This window comes from Denticeps clupeoides, chromosome 10, assembly GCF_900700375.1.
Source record: "Denticeps clupeoides chromosome 10, fDenClu1.1, whole genome shotgun sequence".
NCBI classification, from domain to species: Eukaryota; Metazoa; Chordata; class Actinopteri; order Clupeiformes; family Denticipitidae; genus Denticeps; species Denticeps clupeoides.
This window is the reverse complement of record NC_041716.1, coordinates 5,292,969-5,313,595: the sequence shown is the minus strand read 5'-3', so window position 1 is coordinate 5,313,595 and position 20,627 is coordinate 5,292,969. Positions and strand designations below refer to the sequence as shown.

At 43.8% G+C, this 20,627-nt stretch overlaps 2 protein-coding genes across 3 annotated transcripts; one reads left to right on the top strand and one right to left on the bottom strand.

Moving 5' to 3' along the window:
- Positions 1-701: 701 nt before the first annotated feature.
- Positions 702-8,587, bottom strand: stk38a (serine/threonine kinase 38a). Of its 2 annotated transcripts, none has more exons than XM_028993836.1 (14): positions 8,521-8,587; positions 6,673-6,814; positions 6,332-6,383; positions 5,820-5,942; positions 5,613-5,696; positions 5,394-5,517; positions 5,164-5,318; positions 4,561-4,663; positions 4,322-4,383; positions 4,036-4,153; positions 3,807-3,930; positions 3,626-3,721; positions 3,001-3,095; positions 702-2,918 (listed from the first exon to the last, which is right to left on the bottom strand). In XM_028993836.1, the coding sequence occupies exons 2-14, from the start codon at positions 6,801-6,803 to the stop codon at positions 2,779-2,781; spliced, it is 1,407 nt and encodes a 468-aa protein (XP_028849669.1). In that variant the 5' UTR covers positions 6,804-6,814; positions 8,521-8,587; the 3' UTR covers positions 702-2,778. The 2 variants fall into 2 exon arrangements, with proteins under 2 accessions (XP_028849669.1, XP_028849670.1); XM_028993837.1 differs by having other exon boundaries at positions 8,487-8,540.
- A 382-nt stretch (positions 8,588-8,969) lies between these two features.
- On the top strand, positions 8,970-20,599 carry LOC114797839 (choline/ethanolaminephosphotransferase 1-like). Its single transcript, XM_028993044.1, has 9 exons — positions 8,970-9,286; positions 10,563-11,024; positions 14,795-14,942; positions 15,287-15,428; positions 16,289-16,373; positions 16,583-16,714; positions 16,800-16,958; positions 17,263-17,388; positions 18,376-20,599. The coding sequence occupies exons 2-9, from the start codon at positions 10,659-10,661 to the stop codon at positions 18,511-18,513; spliced, it is 1,296 nt and encodes a 431-aa protein (XP_028848877.1). The 5' UTR covers positions 8,970-9,286; positions 10,563-10,658; the 3' UTR covers positions 18,514-20,599.
- The last annotated feature ends 28 nt before the right edge of the window (positions 20,600-20,627 follow it).

Genomic DNA, 20,627 nt, shown 5'->3' with positions numbered 1-20,627 from the left:
GTTGCTTCCATCATTGTCCCTTCACGCTCAAACAAACTGGTTTTATTGCATTTGCACACATTACCAGCATTCCAGGAATTCTTTTGATAAAAAAGCAGGTATTTCTACAAGCAAAAGAGCATTCCTTGCCAACAAAAGTGCATTTAAAAAAAAAAAAAAAAAAAAAAAAAAACATATTATTATTATTATTAAACCCATCACCGTATGGAAACGACCAAGGATATTCCCGGCTTTATAAATTAAAAACCCCCACTGAGATCCCACTGAAGCTGAAACTTTTCTTTTTTTTTTTTTTCCTCCTCACTTCAGGATTTACAGACGAGCGCTGTGCTTTCCCCACTGACGGGAAGACGCAGCAGAAACGCGAAGAGGTGAGAAGGTCACACAAATAAACAGTGTATTCTACTTCAGACAGCACGCTCGGTCCTAATAAAAAAAAAAAAAAAAAAAAAACATCGCTTCTGTGCACAGATCATGCAGCGTTGTGTGTTAGTACAGCTGGTGGCGTGTGCTTGCATCGCCGAGGTCCCAGTGAACCCTACAAACGGCGTACAACTCATTCACTTTGCCGAGCAAGCGCCGATCAAGCGTGTACAATTTTCAAAATACAATATTTCTACGGCAAATACAGTAAGCAGCACATTGTTAAAAAAAAAAAAAAAAAAAAAAAAAAAAAAAAAAAGATTATAAAATGCATTACTTTTCTCTGGGCATCCTTTAAAATGAGGCCTATCCCGGCGGCCTTGCATATTATGTCCGTATGCATGAGTGGCACTCGAGTGAGTGCGCGCCAAGTCATAACTCAAGTCGTGCACTTATTTACACATTTAAACATGCACATCTGCATGACAAAATTTATCTTAGCAGAATAAGACTTTCATTTCATACAAAAAAATGACAGCAAATGATCTTCCCAGCACTCATAGTATTCTTTAAAAAAAAAAAATCATGAAAGTGTAAGAATTGTGCTGATACACTGGGCCTTTAAACCAGTTGAAGATAAAGAAGGACAAACGGTGCTTTGGTCAGACTGCAGGGACAGGGATAATAGAGCAGGGTTTACACAGAAACCGCCGTGAACAATGACCAGCACCATACACTTTACAACCCAGACTTTTTCTGTGTGACGTGTTCCTCTACTTCAAACCAGTGTTTATACAGGAAGAGTCTAAATTGCACTTAAAAAAAAAACAATAAATGGGCCATAACACAGCTAATGGCTGGTGTTTGCATATCCTCGCCTCACAATGGGACACTGTGTCATTGTACACGGTCCCTTAAAATGCATTAGGTTTACGAGCCTTTACATGACATATTCTTACAAAATGGTGTTAATAAAGATTTCAACCTTTTGCCCAAACACAAGGCGTCAAAAGGTTTTTTCCCCCCATCTCTCCTCTAAACTGTGCATAGGGTTTATAAGATCCATCAGTCATTAGCATCATATACTTCGACAACAGCTAACCTGTCATCTATATAATAAAAGCTGGACAGGCAACGCTACTATTTACAAAGACATCAAGGTCATAAATAAAACCATACTAATCTTGCCCAGTAGGCGGCGTTGTTGGACCCACAGAGAAATACTAAAGCAACAAGTCCTGCTGGTGAAGATGACTTGGACCCAAATGAAGGCTTTCAGATTAGAAATCCTGACCTGAGATCACTATAGCCTCTTAAGTGATAATAAGGAAGGATCAGATAAAAATGGGGAAGGCTGATTCTAGATCAGCACTTCATAAAACATTACCCAGTCTGGAAAGAGCAAGGATTACCTACATTCTGAGAGACGTGCTGCAATATGCAATTATTTCAACTGCGGTGTTAGAAAGCTAGAGTAAACAATACCCAAGAAAACCAAGCCAGTTCTATGAAACACCTCAAAGTCTCCAAAGTATTTGGTAGTGCAACAGTGAACTGCTAAGGAAGACACCACTTGTATAAAATCCACATTCTGCCATTTTTTACAATGATTTAAAAAAAAAAAAAAAAAAATTCACACATTCACAAAGACAATATCATAAACTGAAGGTATCTTTTTTTAGTGAATTAAAAATGAGAAAAGAAGAAAGCCCTTAATGAATGAGGCTGGTTGGTAATGAGCAGAAACTGCCAGGCTACTGTGGTGGGAGGTGTCTGTAGATAGCACGTGCAGAAAGCAGCAGGGCAGAGAAGCTGTGATGAGGAGGAACCCCGTAGTGGAGCGAGACGAGGTGCCACAACAAAAAAAAAAACCCGGGTGACTGCAGAGCACGAAAGAAGGTGCAGTACTGTGGAAGAAAGATCAAATGCGCAGAGGAAGCTGGGGTTTCTTCACTAACGCTCAGACATCCGGAAGGAAGAACGTAGTCCCAGCGACTTTGAAAAAGTAATAAAAAGGGAAAACAGAGGGTGACTCGGGTTCCAGTTTTCATGTTCAGTCACCTCCTCATTCTGCCAGGGTTGGATGTGAGGTGACCACAGAAAGTATTCAGTCAGCTTCACATAACAGCAGGAACTAAGAGACAGCACACTGGCCAAGCCCTTTTTTTTTTTTTTTTTTAAACAGGAAGTCACACTCTTCTTTCACTTCCTGCTGAAGCAGGCAAGGGCAACAAATGACCCACGCCCTTTAGCGTGGAGAGTTACAACTCGTCAAGAGTTTGAACTTAAAAACCTCAAATATTCCTTTATTCAAAGTAGTCAGGAACATCGGAGGAAAGGGTGCTGGTGTGATGCTCAGCAGGTGTGTACAAAACGCAGCTGAGGGGGGAAAAACAAAAAAAAAAAAACAGGTCTCTATCTCTTTCCCGTCTTCATGTATGAAGGGATAGCGCCACGAGCTGTCAGGCCTTCAAATCGCTTATAGGTGTAGTTGATGAAGACCCAGTCTTTACTCTTCAGATCTGCCTCACTGTGGTTGGAAACTATGGACGTTGCTGAAAACACAGGGGAAATTATCAGTTTCTCGAACCCCATTAACCCACCCGGGAGTGTTTCTGACTTCAGATGGAGAAGTACCTGTTGGCTGGAGGATGTCGGACTCTGGAAACTCATCGAAGTTGGAGGTGTCATCAATGCTTTTGATCTCAATGGGAATGGCAGCAGGTCTCTCCCTGCAAGGCGAATTAATGGACACTTGTGTTTTACATTTACATTTACAGCATTTATCAGACGCCCTTATCCAGAGCGACTTACAATCAGTAGTTACAGGGACAGTCACCCTGGAGCAACTCAGGGTTAAGTGTCTTGCTCAGGGACACGATGGTAGTAAGTGGGATTTAAACCCGGGTCTTCTGGTTCACAGGCGAGTGTCTTACCCACTAGGCTACTACCACCCAATTTTTTATTTTTTTTTTTACCCCAAAAGTTAACGTATGTGCTTCACACTGTAACACAAGTAACTGCAATTAACTATTTATAAGGGAGGCCCCATCAATACGAGGAAGACTCTGATGGTGCAGCAGAAAGCATCAGCATTTGCCAATTGTCAGTTGTCTTTCCAATTTTGGGATATTGAGTTGGGTAATAAATCCGTGGGTGGTTTGGCAGATTTATTGTGCGCTGGATATCATGCGTAACTTTATTTCATATCTCTGCAACAGATGTCTTGTCACATGACATTTAAACATATTTCTTCACATACCTGATGTGGTCGTAGTCTACTCCCTCAAAGAAGGGGTTCGTCTTAATCTCCTCAACACTTCCAGCTCCAATTCGGTTCTCTGACTCACAGCAGAACCTGCAGGGAAAATTCTATGTTGTCGACACTAAAACGGAAACTGTATTCTCAGGGACTAGGACCTAAAAAAAAATATAAAAAGGACCTGAGGATGAGATCTTTGGCCTTCTCTGAGATGGGCACCTCAGGGGGAAACACCAGCATCTCGCGCCAGTTCATCACCTTCCTGTAGGTCTCCTGTGGGGTCTCTGAGCAGAATGGCGGGTAGCCTAGGCAACAGTAAGATGCAAACAAGTTGTTTAGCGATAAAGCCATTGACTAATTTCTGGTAAGACTAACATGCTTGTTTTTCCATAAGATTTTAACCATCTTACCGATTAACATCTCATACATGATTACTCCAAGGCTCCACCAATCACACAGTTTGTTGTATCCATTCTGCATGAACACCTCAGGAGCGATATAATCAGGAGTTCCCACAGTGGAGAAGGCCTACAGGGAGAAAGGAAATGAGTGAAGGAAGCATTTAATACAAACTCATTTTCACCAATTCAACTGAGGTCACAACCAGCACAGTCCCATTAACCGCACAGTGAATAAATCGCTCATGGAGCGAATGCCCAGACCTGTTCAAACATCTCCACTGGGAAGCACACTCACCAGCTGTCTCCTGTTTCTCTTCCACGTCTCCGCTTTTCTCTTGGAGTTCATGTTCTGGAATGCTGCCAGGAAAAAACACACATCGGTGATCCGGAATGTCCCCAGCACACACACACACACACACACACACACCCTCTATCAGACACCATCATAAACCCCACCTAGTATCTCATCACAGCCTCATATACACAAAGGATCAGCATTACAGTTCTGGTAAAGGCCTGATGGGTTGGGCTTACAGAAATCACTGGGGAGGCTGTGGTTCAGGTTTCTGTAGAACTCGGTTCTGTGTGCCTTCTTGAGCCCTGTGCACAGTCCAAAATCAGACAACTTCACATGGCCCTGTGGTATGGGGGGGAAGAGAACACTTCAGGTTTAAATGTATGGGAAGCATTTATAATACAAATGAATCATTTACCCATGACTGCACATTACAATAATGTGACCAAAAACACATCCCACATTAAACAGAAATCTTATCAATACTGTGTGGTTCAATTAATCAATTAGGAAAGAGTTGCGCAAAACCAGGCTACTAACAACTCATGTTACTGTCCCTATAACTACCGATTGTAAGTCGCTCTGGATAAGGGCGTCTGATAAATGCTGTAAATGTAAAAATACAAGTACACAGAGAGACTAGATTGCAAAGCTTTGGAGATTCACAGTGTGCAAAAAGACCCTTGCTTGTCATTTGAAAGCAACCTATTAACCATCTTAGCAGCATGATGGAATAACTTATTAGTGCCATTAAATAGAGATGGCCTATTTAAAAAACACACACATTAAACTTACAAACTGCCCAACCTGGCAACACAGTTCCCAAGTCTGATGTACCCCACCTTGGAATCCAGTAGCAGGTTATCTGGTTTGATGTCTCTGTGAATAAAACCCAGTTGATGGATGGAGTCAATTGCCAAAACCGTCTCTGCAATGTAGAACTGTGTCGCCTCTTCACTTAATGTGTCTTTCTTCATCAGCAGAGTCATCATATCTCCTGCAGACAAACATGTATTTAGATGCCATTCCATGTTGTACAGCACTAATATCAAAGATAAAAACACACACACACCTCCAGGCAGGAACTCCATGATGAGGTAGAGGTTCATCTTGTCCTGAAAACTGTAGAACATCTTCACCACCCACAGGCTGTCTGCCTCCACCAGGATGTCCCTCTCAGCTCGGATGTGGCCCACCTGCATAGACAGCAGGAGCAAGAAAGAGGGCAGAAACATCAGAAGAGTGAGACACTACAGTAGAAAAGAGAAGATGGATGAGGTGGGAAATGAACCTGTTCCTTCTCCAGCATGTCTGCCTTGCGTAGGATCTTCATGGCATAAACATGGCCTGTGTCCTTCTTCTGCACAAGACGCACCTGAGATTAAAGAAATCAATAAAGTCTGCTTAACTCTGTATTGTATCACAAAACACAAGAACTGAAGACTACTTTTTATGTTGAACGAACCCAAGAGTACTGAAGATGAAGGCCAATCCTTACCTCTCCAAAGGCACCACGACCAATGACCTTCAAGGACTCAAAGTCTTCAAGGCCGAGACGTGTTCGCTTCAATCGGAGAAACTCTGTCTCTTTACGGGCGTGCTGAGAACGCCTGACACGTTTCTGTGGGTGAAAACAAGCACAGCGTCCTATACACGAGTGGGCGAACCTGAGGGCAGCGTACATCAGGGAGAGAAGGGGAGTCACAGATTCTTCCACTTCTAGCTAGTCTCTTGTGGTCAGAGGTATAGATGCCCCAATATCAGGATCAACAAAGAAAATGATGATGATTTCACTCCAGTAGTAATGATTCAATACATTTAGCAAATTTCCCACTTGCGGGACCAATAAAGGATATATAAATAGAATTATTATTCATACGAAGAACCTCAACCAAACTGGAAGGTTTATGAACAAAAATCATTAATTTTGAAACTTGCTTTGAAAAACTCTCTGAGAGTTTGAATGGTATACACGCCTTTCCACATATGCATTTTCTTCTCATAACTCACTTCTTCATCTGCCAAGCCCTCTTGATCCATGACCTTCTCCAGCTTCTGTTGCCTGAAAGAGAAAAAACGGGCATTAATTGCTGCCCACAGCTAAAACTAACATGGCTCCCAGCAATAGACAAAGATGTGCAAGCAAATTCAGAAGGAGAGTCAAAGGGCGCAATTTGCATCAGAGGTAATTCGGGTGGGAACATGACAGCTTTCATTTCATAAGGTCATTATGGAATAAGTGTGTGACAAACACAAAAACATTGGATCAGCTGTAACATGTTCCGTTAATAGCTGTGAGCCGAAGTGGCTGTTAGAACAATTCTGATTTGGGGAAAAGAAAAGCCACTCACCGCATCTCTCGCTCCTCATGCTGTGCTATCAGGTTGCTGTAGAAGTTCTCCAGAGTCACCTTTGCCATCGTCACACGCTCCTTGGTGTGGTTGCTCATGGAGGCACACGACGTTGGCCCTGTCATTGCCATGGTTGCGATCTCTAATGAGAAAACATGAGTTTTCTGTCAAGCAGTGAAATTTGACTTTTTTGTTTAAAGGCTATACTATAAATTGTATATAAACTATAGGCCTCTCTCCTCCTCATTAGCATTTATAGGTACAGGCGCCAAAACGGCACGTCCTGGGGAACTGTCATGGTGGGACTGGCTCAAGGTGGCTGTAATTCTGCACCAAGGCTGAATTTCAGAAAGAGACAGAATTGATTCTGATACAGAGGGAGATGACCAAGAAGATCGATATAAAAGCAATAAAAAGTCAGTGGACCTTTAACAAAGTAGATAAATAAATAGAAGACACATAATTTCAGGGGAAAACAGGATGTACATATCCCAAAAAAACATCCCAATACAGATAAAAGGAACCACTTATTGCTGTTGAGGATGAATATTATTAAAAAAATATATATTAAAATGTGTGTAATCTATATTTGCTTTGATTACAGCCATAACACCAAAGTGCCAGAAGTTCTACTGTAAAACAACATTTTGTTACAGAATACAGACGTAAAGCGTACAATAGCAGGCGTGTGTCGGTCTGGTGCGTTACGGTGCTAAAGAGGTGAGAGGTGTGGTGGTTTCACCAAAACCGGCTTAACTGCCCCAGCAGTTCGGCCATTTTTACTGCACCACCTTCCCCCCACATTGTCATTCAGCGGCTTCTAACTTAACACACGATAATACATAATTCACACATGCACGCCGAGACATTTCAGGTTGTCGCTACGTGGCCGTCCTTCTGAAATTAATTGTCACACGATAACGACCCATCTTGGGTTCGGCCCATAGTAAAAGGTGTAATCTGAGTCGGGGAGCGCTGACACCGAGAAACGGTGTCGGTTTACCTTCACAACAGGTGACATGCATCAGAGATCACAGGTTTGGGGCTGTCAAACCACCACCGGTCCGTCCAACGCCGTCCCAGGTCAGGGGCGCTAGTAGCCTAGTGGGTAACACACTCGCCTATGAACCAGAAGACCCAGGTTCAAATCCCACTTACTACCATTGTGTCCCTGAGCAAGACACTTAACCCTGAGTGTCTCCAAGGGGGAATGTCCCTGTAACTACTGATTTGTAAGTCGCTCTGGATAAGGACGTCTGATAAATGCTGTAAATGTAAATACAAGTCCGATTCTGCATGTGATGCACGCAGGGGTCAATTTTGAGTTCTTTTTTATAAATACACGCTACTCCATGCTGAATTAACGCAGGATACCTGCCCGCCGTGGCCCTGTCACTGACTTTTTCACCAACCTTCTCACGTCGGGCACGGCCGCATTTGCGGCGGGTCGCCTCTCGATTTGACACTTGGGCTTTTCTTTTCGATTGTGACAAGACAACTTCCCCTTTCTCCCACCCTCCTTCTTTCAAAACACTGTCACCACACTTTCCAGCAGCTGCGCAAAACTGTCGTTTTAAGTCCGCAGACCTCTCGGGACATGGTGTGAGAACACAGCAGACACTTTCGGTTTAGTGAGAGCAGGCGAGCTAGCTGGGTGAGCTAAGCCGAAGTAAAGCCGCACGGTGGGGAGGGGAAAAGTTGGCAAAAGCACGCGAAATGTCCACCGCGGCGGCACGAAACCTCGCGTAGCCCGGCGTCAAACGAGACGCGGGTCGTTACAACGTCGGCGGGCGAATTGCAGCGCGTTTACGCACCTCGGCACGAACTCGGCGGCTTTTGTCCGCTTACCTCCGGCCTCGACCTCAGCCGCCTCGATGCATAACGACGCGGGGGAACCGCGGAGCTGATGGCCCGAAGTACTTCCGGGCGAAGCTTCATCGGCGATGTGGCAGAATAAAAGTCACACCCCAGAGACGAACGCCGCGGTTCAAAATTCGTACGATCGTGTGTGACGTGCCACGAGACGTGTTTTTTTATTTTAATTAATTTAGTCAAATTTCGTCACTGTTTTTCCAAAAAGTTTCCTTGCCCTATTATTAAACCCATCGTGAATAGTCAATGTAAGTTGCCGATAAAAGATTCATATTCGGGGACAAATTACGAAATATGCCCCACCGTGGGTCGGATAATTAAATAAATAACAATTAACGCAAATATGTCGCGGTTTAGATATCCAGTTTAAACAAGCGCGGACAGAAATTGGGGACTTTTACGGTAGAATCGACCCGGACGTGTTGCACTTGTCACAATGCGTGAGTGTGACTGAATTGTCGATAAGCGTTTTTGACAACGCCAAGCGAGCCGCGCTGCCGCACAGCACGTCCCCTTATCCGCGCACACGTTTCGAGCGACACCCCCCGACACCGTGTCACGGCGGGGGGAAAGCGACGCCTTGCCCGGAGCCTGGCAGGCGGCCTGCGGACTTCCTGTCCGATCGAGGACGGCAACGTGGACCTCCGTCGGCCGACGGTCGCCGCCTCTTTCGGGAGTATATAGCTGTGCGGCCGCCCGGCGTCCTGGGGAGGGTTCGCTGGAGCTCCTCTGGAACTAGAAGGTAACGTTACCCACCCTGCTTCGCGCATCTCCCCACAGATCAGCATGCATCACCCCGGGCTTTGTTTTTTGGGCGCGGGTTATCCTGCTTTTCTGTAAAACGGTAAATATGTGCTGCTCATGATGTGCACGTTTATTAGGGCTGCACGATATTGGAAATAAAAAAAAAAAATACTTTGCAATATTTTTTGTCCCTCTCACATAAATCGCTATTAAAAAGTAAGGAATGGGATTACTTGAAATTCGTTATGATTTCTAATAATTTCTAATATTATTAATGTTGTTTTTATTTTATATTCCAGATGTATAAATATATAAGGTAAAAAAATACTTTTACTCTTAAACCTTTAATTGAAAGCAATTAGGTGGGTTTTTTTTTTTGGTAGGTGGGTAATACATGGATTTACTATAGGCCCTCATGTATGAGCAATCAGATTTTAATAATAGTAATTCATGATGCTGGACCTAAAATTTCAAATAGCTAGATGGATGGGGTGTACTGTATGTACTTCACAGTACACATTCTGTGGTGTAACTTTTGCAAATGGGCACATTGCGATGACGATGCTATAACATGTTGTGCCACGTGTGTGTAATTATTAATTGGTATAATAAATAAGTATAACCATGCAATGTTGGTTAGTATGACCGGCTAGAGGAGTTACACTCAGAGCCCCTCTCTCTCTTTCTCTCTCTCTCTCTCATATATATATATATATATATATGTGTGTGTGTGTGTGTGTGTGTGTGTCAGGTGCTATGAGTCCTAGAAAATCTTTGTGATACCACAATCATATCAAGGCTGCATGTAGCATTTATCAGACGCCCTTATCCAGAGCGACTTACAATCAGTGGTTACAGGGACAGTCCCCCTGGAGACAGTCAGGCACACAGTGGTAGTAAGTGGAATTTGAACCTGGGTCTTCTGGTTCATAGGCGAATGTGTTACCCACTAGGCTACTACCACCCTGACATATATAAATGTAGAATATTTGAGACAGATCGCTAAGCACGGCTGAAACTCTTTCCTTTCGGAGCTTGTTTCTTTGGCTGTCGGGACAGAGGTCTCCATTGTTCCTCTCCCTGCGTACAATATTGAATTGTCCCTTGTATGACTTGGCCTGAAAAATGCAGGGCGCATTGCTGATTACTGAGCAAACACTGTCATGTATGTGCAGATGTGGCCATTGTCCGCTGTTGCCATTTGGCAAGACCCACCATCCCAACCTTATCCCATTCTCTCCCCCTCTCGCACTCTTTCACCGCATTTCCTCTAGACTCGTGACTGAACAGCGTGCTCCTGTGTCGGGGCAGAGTGGAGCCGGTCGTGTCCAGAGTGACCACTGCGTCATCACTGCGGTCGTACCTCCTACATGAGTCGCACCAGCAGCAAGCGCTCCAGCCGGGCAAAGACCGAGCCCTCCGTGGTCGCGGATGGAGCCTTGGGGTCCAACGGGGGTCCAGGGGCCGACAGCCGCCCACAGGAATCTGTGCTCAGCAAGCTGATGGAGCTGCTGGCGTGCCGCCTCTCGCGGCAGCAGCTGCGGCGCCTGGAAGAGCACCGCTACAGCAGCGCCGGACGCTCCCTCCTGGAGCCCAGGATGCAGCCGTACTGGGAGTGGCTGGTGGGTCGCGTGCCCACGTGGATTGCCCCCAACCTCATCACTATCGTAGGGCTGGCGACCAACATCCTGACCACACTGGTGCTGGTGTACTACTGTCCCACCGCCACCGAGCAGGTAGGGGCGGAAAAGAGTGCAATTATTCCAAAACATTTTAATATTGTCACGGTATCGCACTTCAAGCATGCCGTAATGTTCTTATGCCGGCATCTCAGTTTGATGGTAGTCGTTCGATGTTCTTCGTTTGTCGAATATGAACACCAAACGCATTTACGTTTTCTGCAGTGCGACTTACAATCAGTAGTTACAGGGACAGTCCCCCTGGAGACACTCAGGGACGCAATGGTTAGTAAGTGGGGTTTGATCCGGAGACTTTCTCGTTTTCTGGTTCAAAGGTGAGCAGATAGGTGAGTGCTCAGCTTAACCCAGTTTCAGGTTTGAGAACCACTGCTGTGGACTTAACCTCCTTATTTCATCCAGTTGGACCCCTCCTATAAAATACTGTTTTAATCCCTGTGACTCCAATAAAAAATGTAATCAAGAATAAAGTGTTTTGACATTTTTAGATGAGAACAATCCAGAACAATCCAGGCTCAATTTCGTCAGTCCAGCCTAATCAGCGCTGGGGCTGAATCGGCCGCAGATAAAGCATCTTATCTGTCTCCTGCCCTATCAGTCGGAACAGAATGTAAGAATGGACATCGCAGGAGCCTGTTTTTGCATTGCATAACAGATGTCTGCAGGGGGAAGTGTAACATTCCTGTGTCGATGGTTGAGGGTGAAGATTCGACACCCCGGTTTTTACATGCCTTTGTCCGACATCAACGTGCGAAGTATCAGCCGTCAGGACCGCCCACCCTCTTTGTCTTCACCAAATGGGAGGCACCGGGGGCGTGACATCAGAAACAACAGGTTCTGATTGGTCAGTGACAACTTCCTGTAGGCCAGTGACAACTTCCTGTAGGCCAGTGACAACTTCCTGTAGGCCAGTGACAACTTCCTGTAGGCCAGGGGTATAAATGTCTGCACACATGTGGAAAAGGGACCTCTGAGCTATCTTGCTCAGGGGGGTTTCCCTCTCTTTCCCTTCTCTTTCTCTTCTCCCTCTTTACTCTTTCTTCTCATGTTTACTTTCTCTGTAACCTTGGTACCTTTTTACATTCAATATTCACATGTAACTACAATAATTATTTACCGGTGTTAATAAATTAGAAACTGTTCATTTTTAACCTCTGTTGTGCCATGCCTCTTTCTGCCAGGTAACATCAAATTGGAGTGGTTAAATACAGTGCTCTGTGTGGAGGGAGAAAGAGTTTTTTCTACACACTCTATTCTCATCTCCAACGCCACATGGTCTTCAAATGTGGTCTTTTTTACAAATGGTGATCCCGACGTGATACCTTTGCTCGGATGTGGATCTGTGACCGTAAGTCTCTTTTATCTGAATTTTACTGCATAGGGAGGAATAGAATCTATGTGCTTTAATTTAAATAAAAAGGATCTACATATCCTAAAAAGCCCGGGACCGTAGAAACCGAGGCATTTCTAAATCCAGATCCAGTCCGACAAGGTATAAAATGAACATTGACTAATTACTGTATCACTTACAATGTGGCATGTAGATATGGCTGGCACAATAGATGAACCCACAAACCAAACTGTAACCAGTAATAACCAGGATTTGTGACATTTTAGATTACTGGTATTACATTGAACATCATAAACCATGTCCCACGGTGAACAATTTGATAATAACTGATCAGGGATTGGAAATTGCACTGTTAAACTTAAATGTTTTTATTTTAAATTCATGTTCAGTATGATCAACATGTTTAGGATCAGAATTTAAATTTATGTGAAACTGTTTCTCTCTCTGAACACCTCAACAATGCCATAATCTCAAATAATAGCTTTTAGTGATAAAGGTGTAATTCTCTAATCACATGGCAACAAGCGGGATTTTATTTGTGTTTATTTTTCCGGCCACTGTTGTTGATTGAACTTCGTTAAGCCGATGCAAATTCGCAGAGTTATGAATTCCCTAATAAAGGTGTAATTCTCCAATCACATGGCAACAAGCGGGACTTTTTTATTTATTTGTGTTTATTTTTCCGGCCACTGTTGTTGATTGAACTTCGTTAGCCGGTGCAAATCCGCAGAGTTATGAATTCCCTAATAAAGGTGTAATTCTCCAATCACATGGCAACAAGCGGGACTTTTTTATTTATTTATTTGTATTTATTTTCCCAGCCACTGTTGTTGATTAGACTTGATAAGCCGATGCAAATTCGCAGAGTTATGAATTCCCTGATATCATTTTAAGCCTCCCACTATATTTACATGTTTTTTGCATTACAGTATCTGATCATTGTTGTCATTTGTTTTCCTGGTTTGGTTTTAATGTACGATGAACACTGTTTTTCTACATGCACAATCTGTATGCAAACCTCATCACACTCCAGACAAAGAACCCAACCAAGTGTGAAAAGCCCTGGATCCAGTTGAATATTCTATGTATGCTGCTGTGTTTGATCTATGCCAAGACAACAGGTTTCCCTACAAGGGTGACCTCAGATGCCTGAGGATCACAAAGGACACAGAACCACAACTATCGGCTACATTTGAATTCCCGACTGACCAGGAAGCAAGCAGATACACAATCATGACCCAATTGTGATCCCCATGGACCCTGAATACTCGAGTGCCCCAGGGGATCAACCGGCCGTCTGTAAGAATGGACATCGCAGGAGCCTGTTTTTGCATTGCATAACAGATGTCTGCAGGGGGAAGTGTAACATTCCTGTGTCGATGGTTGAGGGTGAAGATTCGACACCCCGGTTTTTACATGCCTTTGTCCGACATCAACGTGCGAAGTATCAGCCGTCAGGACCGCCCACCCTCTTTGTCTTCACCAAATGGGAGGCACCGGGGGCGTGACATCAGAAACAACAGGTTCTGATTGGTCAGTGACAACTTCCTGTAGGCCAGTGACAACTTCCTGTAGGCCAGTGACAACTTCCTGTAGGCCAGTGACAACTTCCTGTAGGCCAGGGGTATAAATGTCTGCACACATGTGGAAAAGGGACCTCTGAGCTATCTTGCTCAGGGGGGTTTCCCTCTCTTTCCCTTCTCTTTCTCTTCTCCCTCTTTACTCTTTCTTCTCATGTTTACTTTCTCTGTAACCTTGGTACCTTTTTACATTCAATATTCACATGTAACTACAATAATTATTTACCGGTGTTAATAAATTAGAAACTGTTCATTTTTAACCTCTGTTGTGCCATGCCTCTTTCTGCCAGGTAACATCAAATTGGAGTGGTTAAATACAGTGCTCTGTGTGGAGGGAGAAAGAGTTTTTTCTACACACTCTATTCTCATCTCCAACGCCACATGGTCTTCAAATGTGGTCTTTTTTACAAGAAGAATCACTGGCATTCACTACACAGAGCCAGACAATGCTCGTCTAGAGACTTTCATGCCTTGCTGTCCCGTGCGATTTTGTTGCCCGTCTTCAAAAATCAAAAGCGCTGAGGAAAAGGCTAATGGCCCGTGCTGCATGCACAGGAATTTTATTAACTTCACAAAAATCCTTGGAGGCCACGTCCTGCTTTACTCTGTTGTGCTTTATGGTTTGCATGTTGTAATTCGTCCAAAACGCTGAATATTTTATATAATAATCAGTATTTTCTGTTTCCTTGTGAGTTATTAGACATAAAAGAAGGTTTTTTGAAGCTTATTTTTACCAAAATAATTACAAAAAAATAAATATATAGATTGTGTGTGTGTGTGTGTGTGTGTGTGTGTGTGTGTGTGTGTGTGTGTGTGTATATATATATATATATATATATAACTTTTTCTTTTTTTTTTTTTTTGTTACTGTTGTCTAGGCTCCCATGTGGGTGTACCTGGCATGCGCTGTGGGTCTGTTTATCTACCAGTCCCTGGATGCCATTGATGGGAAGCAGGCGAGGAGGACGAACAGCAGCACTCCACTGGGCGAGCTCTTTGACCATGGCTGCGACTCCCTGTCCACTGGTGAGTGGAGAAACTCTCACAAAAGTTGCGATGTCTTACATTCATGGTCTAGACAACAAACGCAGTAACAGTAGATAAGTGAAGTGATTGTCACATGTGATACACAGCAGCACAGCACAGCACAGCACAGATGGCAGAAAATACAATATTTGTTTATATTCGGGCCATTATTGTGTTTTTTAGACTCCAATATTGCATTATTTGGTACAATTTGAAGGTAGCAGATGTGATGAGCGAGCCAATCGCGTTTCTAGACTCAGTCCTGTGATCCGCTGTTGCCTGTGATTCTGTATTTTATTGTTGGTCTCAGCATTGCCTTATTTGTCCCTGTTCCCCTTCTCTAGTGTTTGTGGTGCTGGGGACGTGTATTGCGGTGCAGCTCGGCACCCATCCGGAATGGATGTTTTTCTGCTGCTTTGCAGGCATGTTCATGTTCTACTGTGCCCACTGGCAGACCTACGTCTCTGGGACCCTGCGCTTCGGCATGTCAGTACACATTTTTTCTCCTCTCTTTTCTCTGTTGTGGTTTTAGATGGGTTTGAAATGTCCAAATTGATACAGGTCTGGGCTTAACCTGCCGCACCACAGTTCATTATCAACTGAAGGGCCCTTTTTGTGGAAAAAGGGCTCTCAGTGCTGCCCTGCAGTATGAAAACCGAGTCATGTGAAGCACCCCTGTAATGCCCGGTGGCAACATCCAGTCGGTATCTGTGAGGATGTCTGTACCCCTCAGTGGAGTCATCACTGATGCCGTTCTAGCCCAGTTTTGTGCCTTCGTGATAAAAATCTGCACCGTTTGCTCCTTGTGCTGTTTTTTTTTTTTAATTCTCTACAGGAATTGAGCAGTCAGCAACACAACATTCTGTTCTCTGCCTAAGAGATGCTGCTCAGTTCATTTTATTTGGGGGCATGAGTTCACCAATTCTGACTTCTCAATGCATTTTGGGGGGCAAAATAGATCGGCAAAAGTTTAGAGGAGGAAGTAGCGAACACTATCTGTGTGGGAACAGGAAGTGCAGTGTGGTGTGTGTTCGCCGATGTGCTGATTGCCGTTTCTTTGCTCAGTGAGGTCAAATAGAGAACGTTTTTCTCAGGGTTGCATCACTAGCACCAGTCATTATCAGACTTTTTTTTTTTTTTTTTGTCTTGTGCACGTTTGGAAAGATAAAAATGTCTTGCTGTCGGCCTAGAATTGTGCAACTTTTTTTTCGTTTTCGAATGTAGCAGAGGGTGGAACAAACACAAGCCTTTACAGAATGTTTCAGAACATTCTTGCTCCGGTGTGTCAGTAAATGATCGTAAATGTTTGAGTAACGTGAGTCATCGGTGTCCTGTGCCTCTTTCAGAATTGATGTGACCGAAGTCCAGCTTTTCATTATATCTATGCACCTGCTGGCTGCCATTGGTGGAGTCACGTTTTGGCAGACGCCGGTAATTTTACTAACCTGCATAATCTAGCGTTTTGATCTTTGCTTTGGCTAAAAAATGATGACTTGTGATGCTTTGGCTGTTCATAAAATGGATGGAACCAGCTAAGAATGTAAAATCAGCTCCGAACGCATTAATTTGCTCAGTGAATGAGTGAGTTTTTCCCTGGTTGCTTGCGGTGTTTTTACAGCTATGTTCTTGTTTTGTCACAGCTTCCAGTCTTAAACTTCCAGATAAAGCTCATCCCTGCAATCTGTACAGTGCTGGGGGCCATCTTCTCCTGCACCAACTACTTCCGGGTCATCTTGGCTGGTGGAGTGGGCAGAAACGGGTCCACCAAAACGGTATAATACTATAGAGGAAAAGCTTTCCTGCGGATGCAGTTTTGAATTCCGGTCAGGAATGCTAACATCTTCTTTCTGTTTCCAGGGTACGAGTGTGCTAGCGCCAGGCTTCCATATTGGGCTGGTGATCACACTGGCATTCTTTGTTTTTCACGAGTCCCCCACGCGGCTGTTCCACCAGTACCCCTGCCTCTTCATCCTCGCTTTTGGATTTGCATCTTCTAAGATCACCAACAAACTGGTGGTGAGGTTCTCTGACCCGCACACATTTTTTTCCAGGCATTGGCCAATGTTGGCATTGTGGCTGTTAAGCAAATCCGTCCCCCCTGTATATGGTTTATCCCCACGCTGATATTCGTATCTACTACTAGATGCCTACTTTTCTGCAGCTGCATGCATTCGGCCATTTGGTTTTTTTTTGTTTTTTTTAACCGTGCCATACTGCCCAAACCCTAAGTAAGACACGTCATCACTTTCAGTCCATCTTCTCTAGTCACGTCAGATTGGCAGAGTTCATGTCACGTCCTTCTGTTGCCTTTCTGTGGCAGGTGGCTCACATGACGAAGAGCGAGATGCTGCTCTTTGACCTGGCGTTCCTGGGTCCCTGCGTGCTGTCCCTGAATCAGTACCTGGGCAGCGTTGTGGACGAGTACGTGGTGCTGTGGGTGGCCCTGGTGAGTGCTGCGGTCAGCTATAATGCCTGAAACAGCTGGCCTGGCAGAAACCGGCAGAAAGTGCTGCGTTTGGCCATAATAAAAAGGTCGTCCTCCACTCAGTCTAAGAACGGTCTGTGTACCCTGTGTGTCTTTCTGCTGGAAAGTAAAACTGACAAACCTGCATGTTCTTTAGGTGGTTTGGGCTAATCAGAAGTGGACATCTTTTGCAAATTGGAAATTTGAAATTACCATCTCCAACCAAAACCATAAACACATTTACAAGTGAAAGTTAATTGATTGTGAAACACTGCAGCACAGCACACGGTGACACAACAAGATGAGTCCTCTGCTTTTAACCTTGTGGGCAGGTGCCCAGGGAGTGGGCAGCCATGACAGGCGCCCATGGAGCAGTGTGTGGGGACGGTGCTTTGCTCAGTGGCACCTTGGCGGATCGGGATTTGAACCGGCAACCATCTGATTATGGGGCCGCTTCCTTAACCGCTAGGTCACCACTGCCCCCAGTTCCTTTGACCTAGTATTTTAGCACACATAGGCAAGGAGACCGGCGTGCTCTCAAAGAGATTTAGTGAGCCGACTGTGGTTGGAGCTCCTTAATTCACATTTAAATTCACGGCATTTAGGCGATGCTCTTGTCCAGAGCAGCGTACATAGACACGCGCATGAAATTACTAATACATAGAATGTCTGATTGTTCATATGAAAAAAGAAAAAAATTATGCTCTGTTCTTGTGTTCTGAACAATGCAGAAAATAAAATTGCCTCCACAATTTCTCCCGAGTCCCTCAGAACATTCCAGTCCCTGGCCAACTCAGTTTAAGAGTTTGGACAGTCAGCAACATTTTTATGTTGGGCTAAACACAACTTACCCCCATTTTAAAGCTTGAAATTTTAGCCAAACATAAAAAAAACAACAGTATTTCCTCTGCATATAATAATCTTCTCTTGTTTACAGCTTCATTTGTTCTCTCTTCCCTCCCTCTGTAGCTGCTGTCAGCGGCGGACCTGGTCCGTTACTGCGTCAGCGTCTGCAACCAGATCGCCTCCCACCTGCACATCTGCGTGTTCCGCATCCCATCCCCTGCCGGAGCAGCCAGTCAGCGGGCCCGCCTCAACCACCACTAGCCACCAGAGCCCCGCCCACTGCAGACCCCACTCGTCCGGACCCCGTCTGTGTCCGGTCAGCTAATCGAAGTAAACCGAGCAGTGCAAAATGCCCGCACATGCTTTTGGGGACCTTTAATACGCTGTATAGTAATCGACACTTCTTGTATGCAAACAAATAGAGGGGGCTGCTGGGAAGTTGAGTCAGAATGGGCTGCAGGATTTACGTGTTTGTGTCGAACCCCGAAAAAAAAAACAAAAAAAAACATCAGTGAACTGAAGTGTATCTGGTGTGGACCAGTTTCAGCAGAACAAAAAAAGTCGGTCTGTCTGTAGAGCAGTAGAGCTCAAAATGACCTCTCATGCTCCTGTGTTTTCGGTGGAGGTGTTTTTTTTTTTTTTTTTATTAATCCTGATAATATAGTTTTATTTTCACGGCTTTACAGAGGCCACATACGTCTAATGAATGTTATGAGTCAATTTAACAGTCAAGGATTTATAAGGGAACAGAGGAACCGTAAAAAACCCGACCACTGTGAAGTTGTGTAAACTTTGCTTGTGTGGATGTACTTTAAACCTCTGGTTTTGTTATAAAATAGGAACAGTATTTATTTACAGTAGACCCATGTTACAGTATGACCACAATATCTTGTTTTTCTTTTTTTCAAATCTGTACTGACCGTGTGTTTTATAGGATTTTTTTTTTTGCTATTGTGTCCCGATTTACCTCAGAGTGTTTCAAAATCACCCGTACACTCCATTCGGCTGTCGTCTCCTGGGTCATTTTTACGTGTAGCAGGCGGATGATTAGTGCCAGCACAAGATAGGCAGTACACGGTGAGATTTGGGGAAGGTAGAACCCGACCTCCAGGGCTGAACCCTGACTTAACCCCGTATGTTCCGTCAGTAGTCCTCAGACGTTTCATACCTGCGTAACTTTGTAACACGATGGCTGTATTTCATGTTGGGCGTATTTGATGGCTCGTGATCAAATTTCACATGAGAAAGAACTCCTTTCGGTTTGCTTTAGAACTTTTAGGATTTTTTTTTTTTCGTGCCTTTTTGCGAATGATTGATTTTTTTAATTCTTTAGTTTGTTTATGGTGAGGTATTGTCACAAACATTCATAAAACTGTGCCGTAACAATTTCCAATAATACCCCAGGGCTTTATTTTCTTTACTGGTTGCACTGATTGCTTGATTTCTTTAAAAAACTTTTGGACCAATTGTGAAATGCTGCCAGGGCAACTTTGAATGGTTTGGTATGCAAAATGACTGACAGAGGGAGAGTGGGCAACTGTGACTTTACCTGGAGCCGTAAATACTGTAAGCATTTCATTTTTTGCTGCCATGTTGCATACTGTGTCAAGTCTCAAAATACTCCATGAGCCACTGTAGTGGCAGAAAAGTACACTTTAAGCAGATTTACCATTTATTTGGAGACCTGTCTGTTAATTAGAACTTTTACTGTACACAACAGCATAATGTGGTATTCCGTTTAATACTTTTATTATTAACAATGGTTTCATTTTACCAGTTGTTTCACACACTTGTCAAATGTTTCTTATATGATTGCTTCCTCGGCCACGTTTATTTCTTTATTTCAATACATACGTTTTCTGTATGGTTCATGCGAAACACTTTTCTTATGTTACATGAGCATCTTTGGTACAATACTTAGTGTGCTGTGTTTGGGACCTTTAATCCACATATGACAATATTTATTGTATTTTAACTGCCTTAAAACTGAATTTTTTTTTTTTTTACTTAGAAACAACATTGTATTCAAATGGTTGTAACACACTGTAGTCTTCCTCTGTGGGCATTTTTAATGTTCTTTTTTTTGGTTGTTTCTGCTGCCACCTACATGTTCCAGCCACCTGTTAAGCTCAGCTTCTGTTACTTCAGGACTCCTATATGCATGCATCATCATGACCGTTTGTCACATGACCTTTCTAGCCTAACGTCTAACCCATCTATCCATCGTTACTGTATCTCTCCAGTTTTTATTAATTTGACATTGTTAATTTTTGTGAAATTTTTAATTTTTTTTTTTAAAACAGGAAGCGGATGAAAAATAAAATTTGCTATATTTATGCTAACAGACGTATCTGGGTCCGGTGTCTTTATTTGTG

Coding starts and splice junctions, on each gene's coding strand:
- stk38a (XM_028993836.1), bottom strand. CDS start 6,803: ATGGCAATGACAGGGCCAACGTCGTGTGCCTCCATGAGCAACCACACC. Junction 6,384..6,672: donor CATGAGGAGCGAGAGATGCG/GTGAGTGGCTTT, acceptor TTTCTCTTTCAG/GCAACAGAAGCTGGAGAAGG. Junction 4,664..5,163: donor ACCTGCTACTGGATTCCAAG/GTGGGGTACATC, acceptor CCCATACCACAG/GGCCATGTGAAGTTGTCTGA.
- LOC114797839 (XM_028993044.1), top strand. CDS start 10,659: ATGAGTCGCACCAGCAGCAAGCGCTCCAGCCGGGCAAAGACCGAGCCC. Junction 16,374..16,582: donor TCACGTTTTGGCAGACGCCG/GTAATTTTACTA, acceptor GTTTTGTCACAG/CTTCCAGTCTTAAACTTCCA. Junction 16,715..16,799: donor GAAACGGGTCCACCAAAACG/GTATAATACTAT, acceptor TTCTGTTTCCAG/GGTACGAGTGTGCTAGCGCC.